General features: G+C 41.1%; 1 protein-coding gene across 4 annotated transcripts in view; it reads left to right on the forward strand.

Annotated features, from left to right (window-relative positions):
- The window catches only part of RP1 (RP1 axonemal microtubule associated), a 209,220-nt gene that overhangs the window by 85,169 nt on the left and 111,372 nt on the right, over positions 1 to 12,679 (forward strand). For all 4 annotated transcript variants that reach the window (XM_057397796.1, XM_057397798.1, XM_057397797.1 and 1 more), the window contains exons 23-25: positions 495 to 553; positions 877 to 921; positions 5,355 to 5,518. In XM_057397796.1, the coding sequence (XP_057253779.1) occupies positions 495 to 553; positions 877 to 921; positions 5,355 to 5,518 (268 nt within the window). The remainder of the gene's footprint in view (positions 1 to 494; positions 554 to 876; positions 922 to 5,354; positions 5,519 to 12,679) is intronic.

Raw genomic sequence — 12,679 nt, forward strand, 5'->3', positions numbered from 1 at the left:
CTAGAGTAACATGATTAAGAAACCTAACCAATGTTTGCCTCAAGTTGTACTTTTTCAGATTTATAAATCTCTCCTCAATTTCTAAGAGGAATAAAGAAGAGCAATATTTATTTCAATCTTTGTTTTTAACACTGAACTTTGATTTTAAGAAACAATGTGATAGGTACATACAAATTTTACTTAACACTCAATCCATAGTACTGAAAAATAGTTCAGTGCCATATTCTTCTGCTTAGCTATACAAATAAGTACAGTCATGCCACATGAGTCTCTTAATATGGCACGGGTATATTTTGCACTCAATCAGCTCTTATATTTGCACAAATAAAAATCTTTGTTGGGTCAAATAATTTCTACTTTAACATCCATCAAATAACAAAATTTTAGAGGTATTTATGTTGCATGTATTCAGCTTGAAAATAAGATGTTGATCATTCAGTTATTTGGTATATGATGGAGAAAAAATTGATTCCTACCTGCTTTCTTATTCTTAGGTGGCTTCCATTTATGTCCCAAGGTGTGATTCATTCAGAAATTGAGCTGTACCCTCAAGGTAAGTTTTATTCTAACTTTAGGGAAGTAAGATCAGTAATTTCTAATTTCTTCTCCGAAGAAATCTGGGCTGAATTTAATTTACACTTTAAATATCAGGGTTAACAATTTTGCAGCTTCCTTTGTTATATTTCTGGGAGTATATCCTTTGTGTTTGCATTGTATAATGTGTGTACATGGTCGTGAGACAGCAATGAGGAATGAAGAACGAAAACTTTTTGTATTGGCTAGAAGCACAGAATGACTTTTCATCTCTTCTTTCAAACCTTTGCTTTAATGTTAAAGGATAGACCCTTTATTAAATTAACTTTTTTTTTTTTTCAGAATTTCAAATAAATCAGCAGCTGAAAATGCAAGAAGAAGCAAATGGTAAATGCTGCTCTAGTCTTCAGTCTAATGAAGCCAGTTTCTATTTCAGAACTAATTGCTTAACATATTTTTTGCCATTTTTATTTATTTTACAGCATTAATTACAATACAGTTTGAATATTTTAGTAAACTCTGAACTTCACATTTTAATTTAAACAATAATTTTTTTTTTTATGCTTTCTTTTTATCCTGCCATTTTTCTTTCCATAACATTGATTTTCTCTCTGTTTGACTGAAAATTCTTATTTTTCTAGGACTTTTTTGTGATCTATCTTAATTTCATTTTTTTATATGATTCTTTCTCCTGGGCTATATATAGTTTTGTTCTCAACATTAACTTTTCCGTTTTCCTTTTTACCTGTGATTTCATATTTGTTCAGCTTGATTTTTCTGTCCTTGCAGCCAGTGCAATTAAATTACTTTCCTTAATAGCACATAACAGTTTCTCATCTGTGAGAAGTGCTTCATGCATATTACTAACAATAATTTAGAAGCTGTTGGGAGAAAGTTTGAAAATGTGTATTCATAATTTATTATGTCAGTCAAGATATCCATGATGACCCAAATACCTTGTCTTAGTGTCCGTATGGCAAGTAGTTAATGATAAAATTTGTACCCAGTAATTATACAAATTATATCAAAATTCCACTCTATTATTAACTTTATTATGAATCACAAGTATCTTTGCCCGTCTTCATTTCTATGCCTTTTTCAGAAAGTATTGACTTTCTATCTGCTGATCACTTTGTGCCTTAGCTGTTCTGCATGCTTTGCTTCCACAAGGCCTGCACATAGAAATCCTTCTTTATGTAGTTCAAATCAACCTGATTTGTCCTTTCTGTACCTACAGTTGGATCTCTGTGCAGTGTCATTTAAACTGTGCTTGTCTGGTTGTGCAGTAAAAGTCGCAGCAGATAAAAAATTTCTCATAAACCTAACAAAAGATTACAAAGAGTAGAAGTAAACTAAGTGTATATCAAACTGGCTTATCTTCAGGGAAGACTGGCTTTGTATTGCAGTGAACATTTTGCTCACAGCACTCTCATCCTGACCCTGTGAGAGAAATGTCTTTGTGCTGCCCAGAAGAGCTGGTCAGCTTTGTCATTGACAAAACTTACCCTTTGTCAAAATGGACCTGTTTCATGGAAACATGAGGTGGGTTGTTGCAAATGTCTCAAAGTTAGGTAGCCAAAGGCATACACATCAAATAGCCTCTTGTTTCAGGCAATTACCAAAATATATAACAGTGGGAAAGAGACTTGAATTTACGCATTCCACACCTACAGAGACTGCTTCAATTGAGGCTGAGTAGATGATCTGAGATATTTTTCACCTAGTTTTTTCCCATGAGTCATTAAGTACATCTACCTCATCAGAACAAATCCCAGCATTTTATACCAAAGAGAATGAGAATGATGTGTTTGTAATACTTACTATTTCTAGTTTCTATTTGAAAGTATGGAGTAATGTAATGAGGATTTCTGGCATCAAAGAGATAAGAAATTTTAGGATTCTTCTTCCATACCCACAATGTCTTTCAAACACAAAGTCCTGTCTGTTTCCAAAAGCCCAAAAAGCCTCAAAGTCAATATAGAGGAGTGCAAACCAAAACTCCTTTTTATCATGTTTTTGTGGAAGTTTGATTCCTTTTTTAACCTTGAGAATTGTGCTTCTGTGCAAAATAGTTTCCTGACACATACACCTCTCCTTTGGAAGTGGGAGTTGAGCTAGCTAGAATATACAGTCTGAAGAGAGCCAACTGTGTTGTTTCAAAATTGCATTGCTTAATGAAAGAGAAACTTGGAGAGGATAATAGAATATACAAGGCCATCAAAACCAGAGTTACAATAAATCAGACAATGAACAAGTCCAACAAAGAATACATTTTGCCTGCTTGAAAATGAATATTTGTTTCTGAATGACTTGACCTTTTAGGAGGGGGAGTGCATTATATTTTACCCTTTGGCTACTCCATTTTTCACAAGCACTTGTAAATTGACTGGTCATTATTCTCTGGTAAAATGGTCCAAAGGAACTTTGTCTTTAAGGAATTAATATTATACTGTTTGAAAACAGAAGAGGCCGACTTTTATGATAAATGAGCTCCTCCATGGGGCACTGAGCCCCTGCCTTAGCTCTTTGTTTCCACCTTCAGTGTGTAGAGGCTTTTCACATTCTAATTGATATTGGTCCTTTCGTAGCCTGATGCTGTGGTACTTTTCTCAAGAAAGTGGGTCTACAGAGAAAGTGGTGAGGATGTACATTTTCAAAGGTATAAAAGAGTTTACTACAAGCTGGAGTCTGATCATTTCTAATGGAAATTAAAGATTATCTAGTCCACCCACCCACCACAGAAAGTGACCACATGGTCTTACTACCCTTATTGTCAAAAATTCCTCCCTTATGTCCTACCTAAATCTACCCTCTCAGTTTAAAACCATTCCTCCTTATCCTGTCACTATAGGCCTTGGTAAAAAGTACTTGTCTTTTTCATAAACTCCCTCTATATATTGAAAGGTTTAAAGAAGGTCTCCCTGGACCCTTCTCTTCTCCAGGGTGGACAACAACCTCTCTTCATAGGGGAAGTGCTAGATCCCTCTGATCATTTTTGTGGCCATCCTCTGGACCTCCTCCATCAGGTCCATGTCTATTTTGTACTGGGTCCCCAGAACTCAGCACAGTATTCTAGGTAGGATCTCACAAGAGTAGAGTACAAGGGGAGAATTACCTCCCTCAACCTTCAAGGTTTGACTGAAGAGACCAAATGAGCAGTTGCTGTTTTCTGAATTCCCAGTTGTGTATTTAAAAGTTTATCACCTTCCAAAACCAGATGTCAGCCAGACCTCAAAAATTTGGAAAACTGGAGGTAAAACTTCCTGCTAGAGTACAGTCTTTCTTGGGCAAATTATTGAAGGATAATGGGGTGGGGCCAAGATAAATACTTCTGTCAGACAACAAATTTAATTCTTGCAGGCATTACCAGACAGGTTTCTGTTGATAAAACTGCAGTTTAGAGTTGTGGTTTAAACCCAGGCAGTATCTCAGAACCATGCAGCTGCTCGCTCACTCCCCCTCTGTTTCCTCCCTGGCTCCCAGAGGGATGGGGAGGAGAATCAAAAGAAAGTAACTGTCATGAGTTGAGATCAGAACAGTCCAGTAACTAAGGTATAACACAAATCACTACTGCTACCACCAATAATAATAATGATAAGGGAAATAACAAGGGAAGAAAATACAACCGCTCATCACCTGCCAACTGATACCCAGCCCCACCCGAGCAGTGATCTAGCCCTTCTGGGTAACTGCCCCCAGTTTATATAGTGGGCATGATGCGCTGTGGTATGGAATACCTCTTTGGTTAGTTTGGGTCAGGTGTCCTGTCTCTGCTTCCTCCTGGCTTCCCCTCCTCCTTGGCAAAGCATGAGACTCAGAAAGTCCTTGGTCGGAGTAAATCTTACTTATCAACAGTTAAAAACATCGGTGTTATCAGTATTGTTCCCAGGCTGAAAATCAAAACCACAGCACTGCACCAGCTACTGAGGAGAAAAAATACTGCTATAGCTGAACCCAGGACAACAGTGTGGCATTTATTTGTAAGGTGACTGTGGGCTGGTATTTCATTTGTCATTTGCCTTCTACAGAATGAATTTCAGTTGCTGAGTGGAGCTTGTTTCATACAGGCAAAAGCTGCAATGAAAAAAGGGGCGGAGAGTGTGCAATCCCAGCTTTTCAGATGTAGAAATTATGTATTGTTCTTTCTTTAAATAAGATTTTGTTAAGCTGCTTACAGATATTTAAAAAACTTTTGTTCATTCTATGGGAGAAGAGATGACATTTCAGTGTCAGGGAAGTTTTATATAAAATGATTTTCTAATGAGTCCTCATCTAGTGTCAGAATTTTCTCCAAAACCTTTTTTTTTTCATGCTAATTCCAATGTCATACCTCCATCCAGGCAAACAGAGCTCTTGTTGATGTGTCATATCAACATAAAATGAGACAAAATTGTACTTAATTGGGATGCATTACTGCTTGTTCTTGTTTCATTTCTTGGTTATGTATGTTATCATAATCCTGATTCTGAAGGTTAGGCTTTTCCCGTGATGACCCATAGGGTTGTCACTAGAAATCTCAGCAGGCTGTGTTTATATATCCAGTACACTGAAAACCTCCTAAGTCTTTAAAGTTACATAACTTGCCCAAGATGAGTTTGAATGATGTAGTATTTCACCAATATTCTGTTGACTCTCCCACCACCATTACCTTTTAGGCAGGGGTGTTGAAACTACATGATCTTAATGTCCTTTCCAACCCTAACCGTTTCTTGATAGTAGCTATGGTCCCTGGGCTAAACTATGCTTTTATTTATATCTTTCAAGTAAACTGCTACATATGACTAACAGTAATGAAAGCATTTTTATTTTTCACTTTACAGAAGAAGACTGGAAGATTACTGTAGTCACTGGGGATTTTGAAACAGCTGGCACAACAGCCACAGTATCCCTTTATGCTTATGGAGAAAACAAAGCTTCTGGTCCTATTATATTGGGATCTGGGAAACACCACCTGTTTAATCCCAACAGTGAAGATATATTTAAGGTACAGTATGGCTGTTATATAAACACTGGAGAATGAAAACCATATGCAAAATAGCTTTTCTCAAAACTGGATAATAACAGTAATGAAAAGGACACAAAGCAAATACGTAAGGATCATTGTTTCTGAGTGAGTGGCTGACTTTTAGGACAGTAAGATTTGAATCAGCATATGTATTCATAACTGCATCAAACAGACGTGCCTCTCTCAGAATCTGCTTCATACCTGCCTTGCCTTTGTTTGATATGCTACTTTCAACTAGATGTTCATTTGCAGAGGTAGAAAAAGCTTTTTTGACTGTTCTTTGCATTGATGTAGTAAGAAAGAGAGTCGTGGCTATGGCTTGTGTTGCATATCTGCCTTTGGAAGTGTCCAGTGTAAGTTCTTCCATGGGTTTCCTCAGACTTCCACTGAAGCACACTGTCATGGGAACCTTTTCTTTGAGAAAGTAGGAAGGAAGGAGTGGGGGACACATACTGGCTAATAACTAGAGTCAAATCACACTGAGTAGGTTAACTCAAGTGATTTAGGCTAGTGGTGTCCTACTTCTCCAAGCAAATGGAGGGATTTCTCTATTCTTCAGAGAAACCTCTGAGAGGTGCTTCAAAAGCATGACATTTCCCAGGGTTTTTCTAACTTCCTGTAAGTCCTACAATTTCTTCCAATTCCTGCTGTATACTCAGAAGTGTACCAATTGCTAAATCTGTGATACGTCATTTAGGTTGAAATAAATTATGCATAATAAGCAGATTTTGGGGAATCAGTGACAGATACGAGAGGAAGCTTCTCTGATTTATCTGCTTATTTAATTAATTAATTTAATTTTTTGTTTTCTAGTTTGAAGTAAAAATATGTAAAAGTTTTTGAAGAGTGAAGTCAGTGGTGGTCTTTCCCTTATATTTATTTGAATTGAAAGTAACTTGGCTAAAGTTTTCAGATAATGCTGGTTTAAGATTAACTTATATGTCAAAACAGGAAGGTGAAATCAGTATTTATCTGAAGACTAAATTTAAGTATTACTTTTCAAATCATTCTGGCACCAGGAAGATGTTGCCAAACTCTTTTCAGTGGTGCCCAGTGACAGAACAAGTAGCAATGGCAATAAACTAAAACACAGGAAGTTTCACTTCAACAGGAGGAAGAGCTTCTTTATGTTGAGGGTGGCAGAGCACTGGAACACGTGCCCAGGAGGAGCTGTGGAGTCTCTCTCTCTGGAGATATTCAAAACCCTCCTGGACATGTTCCTGTGTAACCTACTCTAGATGATCCTGCCTTGACAGCGAGGTTGGACCAGATGGTCTGCAGAGGTCCCTTCTAACCCTAATGATCCTGTGAGATGATCATCTTGGATATTTATTCAGATGGTTAATGGTACCTGACAGCAAGTTCTTACTCATTTATTCAGTCAGTTGAGGGAAGTACCATCTCATTTCAGAATCCCTTTGGTCATAGGTATAATCAGAAGAAATGGCAGAAAAATGGCCTATAAAAAGAGAATGAGACAAAACTGGACTGGATTATCTTAATAAAAATCAAGAATGCTAGTCTGATAAAAAGTACAGTTAACTGTATAGTAACTTAGGTATCTAAAGTAAATAATTAATATTCAATATGTTCAAATAATGAAAAAAAGGAAACCTATTAAAACTTGAGTATATCAAAAGTGCATCAAAAGGAGCGTGACCAGCAGGTAGAATGAGGTGATCCTGCCCCTTTACTCTGCTCTTGTGAGACCTCACTTGGAGTATTGTGTGCAGTTCTGGTGTCCTCAGCATAAAAAGGACATGGAACTGTTGGAACAAGTCCAGAGGAGGGCCACAAGGATGATCAGGGGAGTGGAGCACCTCCTGTATGAAGACAGGCTGAGGAAGTTGGAGCTGTTCAGCCTGGAGAAGAGAAGGCTGCGTGGAGACCTCATAGCAGCCTTCCAGTATCTGAAGGGGGCCTACAAGGATGCTGGGGAAGGACTCTTCATTAGGGACTGTAGTGACAGGACAAGTGGTAACGGGTTCAAACTTAAACAGGGGAAGTTTAGATTGGATATAAAGAAGAAATTCTTTCCTGTTAGGGTGGTGAGGCACTGGAATAGGTTGCCCAGGGAGGCTGTGAATGCTCCATCCCTGGCAGTGTTCAAGACCAGGTTGGATGAGGCCTTGGGTGATATGGTTTAGTGTGAGGTGTCTCTGCCCACGGCAGGGGGGTTGGAACTGCATGATCTTAAGGTCCTTTCCAACCCTAACTATTCTATGGTTCTGTGATTCTATAAATGGTAATGGTGCTCCTCTATATACTGCTGAGATTTTGTTGCTCATCAAGAACTTGATTTTGACATTGCTTGCATTGCTGTGTACAGCCAGCATAAATCCGTTAACTTCAGCTGTCTGTGATGAAGGCTGGTGTAATGCAGGTAGAATGAAACAAGGCTATCGCCCTTGGAAATTTCCATATGGTGGTTGCACATGAAATACACTGAAGATAATTTACAGTTATTGTGTGATAGGGAGAGTCCTTGTTTCTGCCTGGGGTCTTGGGTTCTAGGTTCTTACAAGATAGTTGTGTGTAAACTGCATTATATTTGCCCTTGTGGCTTAGAAAATTTTTTCACCAGATGGGAAGGTCAGGGAATGGGAAAGAAAAGAAATGTAAATTTGATGGATTTCCCTTTCTGCTCTATAATTGTTCCTGTGTGTTCAAAGAAACTACTTCTAGGCTATGATTTTCTGCTTCTGTTACTACTCAGACATAGTTTTTAGGGAATAATTTTTTCTGGTGAGAGTCATTCTTCCTCCAATAGAGGGGTATCAATCTACCAGAAGTTACAGCTTTCATCACAACTGTGATCTGTTTCCTCCATTTCCTCTGGTATCATCACAGTCCCTAAGTATTTCTCAGTATTTAAAAAATACTGATTTTGGCAGTATGTTGCTGAAGACACTGAAACTTCAATTATGCTATAAATTATATTCTCCAGAGCCCTGTATTCTGCATCATCATTCTTTGAAATATGACAAATTCTCTCTTATGGCTGTACACACTGTTTGATAAAGAAATTATTTTTATAAGTATTCTTTTAATGTTTGGTCATGCCATATATTCCATTCTGTGTCAAAGAGAAGTAGTCAGAAGCCTATAAGCTTCTGTAAAAGCGAGCTACAATTTTTAAATTTTTATTACTTCAATACAGAATAATTCTGCATCTTTAGGTGCAAGTTCTGTTCTTCTAGTAATAATAAAGACAGTAAAAATACTGACTGGTTTGGTAGATCTGCTTTCAAAATATCGCAAGCCTTAGTGAGAGTGGCAGGACCTAGCACCTCTTTAAAAAGAGCTCTTCCATGCTTGGCTTTATGAGTTTGCTTCATTATTGTCCCTGCAGTCTCTTTGGGGTGATGTTGGTCTTACTGATCTCAACACTTTATCAAGTTTATCTTAAATAACTCTACATTGACAGGCTGAGAAAGTTGGGTCTGTTCAGCCTGGAGAAGAGAAGGCTGCGTAGAGACCTCATAGCAGCCTTCCAGTGTCTGAAGGGGGCCTATAAGAATGCTGGAGAGGGACTTTTTATCATGGACTGTAGTGATAGGGTGTCGTGGTTTAAACCCAGTCAGGTAATTCGTTCGCTCACTTCCCCCCCCTTTCTTGCCCTCCCCCTGCTCTCGGAGGGACGGAGAGGAGAATCAAAAGAATGCAACTCCCACGGGTTGAGATAAGAACAGTTTAGTAACTAAGGTATAACACAAATCACTACTGCTACCACCAATGATAATAATGATAAAGGAAATAACAAGGGAACAGAATACAACACCTCACCACCCGCTGACCGATAACTCGCCCCCCAAGCCCGACCAAGCTCTGACCGATACCTCCTCCAACCCTGCAGTCTCCCAGCCCTTCCGGCTAACTCCCAGTTACATCCTGGGCATGACGTGCTGTGGTATGGAATAGCTCTTTGGTCAGTTTGGGTCAGGTGTCCTGTCTCTGCTTCCTCCCAGCTTCCCCTCCTCCCTGGCAGAGCATGAGGCTCACAAAGTCCTTGGCCAAACCAAAACATCTCTATCAGCTCTGTTCCCGAGCCGAAAGTCAAAACACTGCACTACACCAGCTACCAAGGAGGAGAAACATGACTGCTACTGCTGAACCCAGGACATTATCCACCCCTTATTCCATACCATTCACGTCATGCTCAGATCCCACATTTTCAATATACCATCACTCTTATCTCGGTGCACTCTTATCTTAGTGCATGGACCAGTCCCTATAAAGCTGCTGCCTCCATCTGGTCCATGTCAGGCTCCATCTCTTGTAACAGTCTTCCAGAGCAGGAGAGACTGTGTGCAGTGTTCACACTCGTGAATAACCTGGGCAATAGTGTCCATTGTTAAGTCCACCCCTCGATCATGAGTCCATCTCTGTGTTGCATCTCTGCTCTGATGGCCTGAAGTGCCATGGGCCCACCAGGCTTAAAATAATTCACTGTCCCCTTCAGCAGTTTCTGCAGCTTGTTGCTGGGGACTCCATACAGCTGCCTTCCATCTCCAATGCTTCCAAAGCACTGGAGGGGCCCAGTGGACTAGATACTTGCCCATACTGTCCCACACACCCTGCCACTCATGACTCTCCAGCCTTGGGGAAAATCTCTTGGTCCCCCTATATTGTTGTCTAATCCCAGACAAGACCCAAACCTGACTCTGCTTAACTTTTGAGATCAGACAAAATGGTTGTGGGTAGAACACAGCCTGTGTGTGTGCCAACATGCTGATCCCCATCACAATCAGCAGGCAGGTCCCAAGGATACCCAAAGGCCATTCAGCGCCTTCAGAACTCTCAAACGATGCTGCTGTACTTGTCACTGGGGCTGGTGTAGCTGCTGTGCTTGCCGGCTCTCCCACCGCCAGCTTCTCTTTTCCTGAGTCCAGCTCTTCCTCCTCTGCCTTGCTGGGAAATGCTGCGTGATCTCCTGCATCCTCCTGGGGCTCGGCGGGGGGCTTCCGGGGGATGCTCTCGGCCGTCGCGGGGCTGGGCTCCTCCGCGGGGCTCGGCTCGGCCGTGGGGCTCGGCTCCTCCGCCGCCTTCTCCCGCTGCTCGGGAGCCGCCTCCTTCCGCTCCTCGACCGCCCCGGCCTCCTCCACCGGCAGCCGTCCCCTCGCGTCCTCCGGCCCCGCTCCCGCCGCCGCTTGGTCCCCGGGGCCGCTCTCCCGGGCCGGTTCGGCTGCCGCCGGCTCCCGGGGCCGCTCCCCCTCGGCTCCCCGCAGCCTCACGAAGATGGAGAGTAGGGTGAGGGCCAGGACGGTGAAGAGCAGCCGGACGGCCAGGTACAAGTCCACGGCCACGTCCGTCCCGCCCTGCTGCTGGAGCCCGCCCGTATTACAAGCCATTGCCATAAAGCACAGTGAGACAAGAACCTTAGCCCAGGCCCCACACTTGATAAACACTAACACAGCGAATACCGGCTCTAAGTAAGTTACAACGGTCTGAAGCTGTGAGATCAAGAAGAACAACTCTGATACCCAATAAATCAGCATTGTGACGAGTGACTATTAATCCAGTCAAATCTGTCGTTATCTCAACCCTTCGTGCCCCACGTTGGGCGCCAAAAAGAACTGTCGTGGTTTAAACCCAGTCAGGTAATTCGTTCGCTCACTTCCCCCCCCTTTCTTGCCCTCCCCCTGCTCTCGGAGGGACAGAGAGGAGAATCAAAAGAATGCAACTCCCACGGGTTGAGATAAGAACAGTTTAGTAACTAAGGTATAACACAAATCACTACTGCTACCACCAATGATAATAATGATAAAGGAAATAACAAGGGAACAGAATACAACACCTCACCACCCGCTGACCGATAACTCGCCCCCCAAGCCCGACCAAGCTCCGACCGATACCTCCTCCAACCCTGCAGTCTCCCAGCCCTTCCGGCTAACTCCCAGTTACATCCTGGGCATGACGTGCTGTGGTATGGAATACCTCTTTGGTCAGTTTGGGTCAGGTGTCCTGTCTCTGCTTCCTCCCAGCTTCCCCTCCTCCCTGGCAGAGCATGAGGCTCACAAAGTCCTTGGCCAAACCAAAACATCTCTATCAGCTCTGTTCCCGAGCCGAAAGTCAAAACACTGCACTACACCAGCTACCAAGGAGGAGAAACATGACTGCTACTGCTGAACCCAGGACATAGGGCAAGGGGTAAAGGGTTTAAATTTAAATGGGGGAAATTCAGATTAGATATAAGGAAGAAGCTCTTTACTGTGACAGTGATGAAGCACTGGAATGGGTTGCACAAAAAAGTGGTAAATGCTCCATCCCTGACAGTGTTCAAGACCAGGATGGACGGAGTCTTCAGTGACATGGTCTAGTGTGAGACGTCCCTGCCTTAAAGCCCTTTTGAAACTTAACTATCCTATGATTCTATGATATTAAGCTAGTAAGAGTGCTGTTTTTTTTTCCTAAGAAACGTTCAAAATCATGACTTTAATCTTATATTTTGTAATTGATGGCTCTTTTTGTATGGAAGATAGTTGTTCCATGTTTGTAAGTATAGGACATGGAGTGTGCATGATATTTTAGGATAATTGAAAGCTGGAATCCACCCCTGGTGTGAATTTTGATGCATAAGTCCATTTCTCTAACTTGTAAAGCTGGTGCCATATCCAGTTACACTATTCAAGTTTTTTCATCTGTATAAACAGTCCTTTAAACACTGCCATACTCTATCAGGGCAAAATGCCAGAAAATATTAGAGGTAGATGAAAAGCAGAGATCCTACTAATACTTGCAGAGATAATTGATCATAAAACTTAATGAACAGTTTTCCTGTGATGAGATTATATAAATCTCAGCCTTTTTCCTTCCAGTTACTTGTACCTTGTTTGTAAAGAATTGTGTTCATCAAGTGCACCTTATGCTGTATTGCATCGCATGGAGATGTTAGAAGTTTATCTGTTGCTTTTCATTTTGGTTTCTTCCTGTTTAAATAAAATTATCAGTCATTTTAAATAATCTATGCATTAATAATTGAAACTTTTTTGTTTAAAATCAGCCCTACTCTTAAGGATCTGTTGTGTTTCATTGCATGTCTTTCTCTCCTTCACCCTGGATCAATATTCATTCTTTCATCAGTCAAAACAGAGATCTCTAAAGTAAACCAAAATGTTATAAAAACAGGTTGAAACAAAT

Source organism: Pezoporus wallicus, unplaced genomic scaffold (assembly GCF_028554395.1).
Source record: "Pezoporus wallicus isolate ANWC-B61680 ecotype Strahan unplaced genomic scaffold, APGP_CSIRO_Pwel_v1 contig_227, whole genome shotgun sequence".
Classification (NCBI taxonomy): Eukaryota; Metazoa; Chordata; class Aves; order Psittaciformes; family Psittacidae; genus Pezoporus; species Pezoporus wallicus.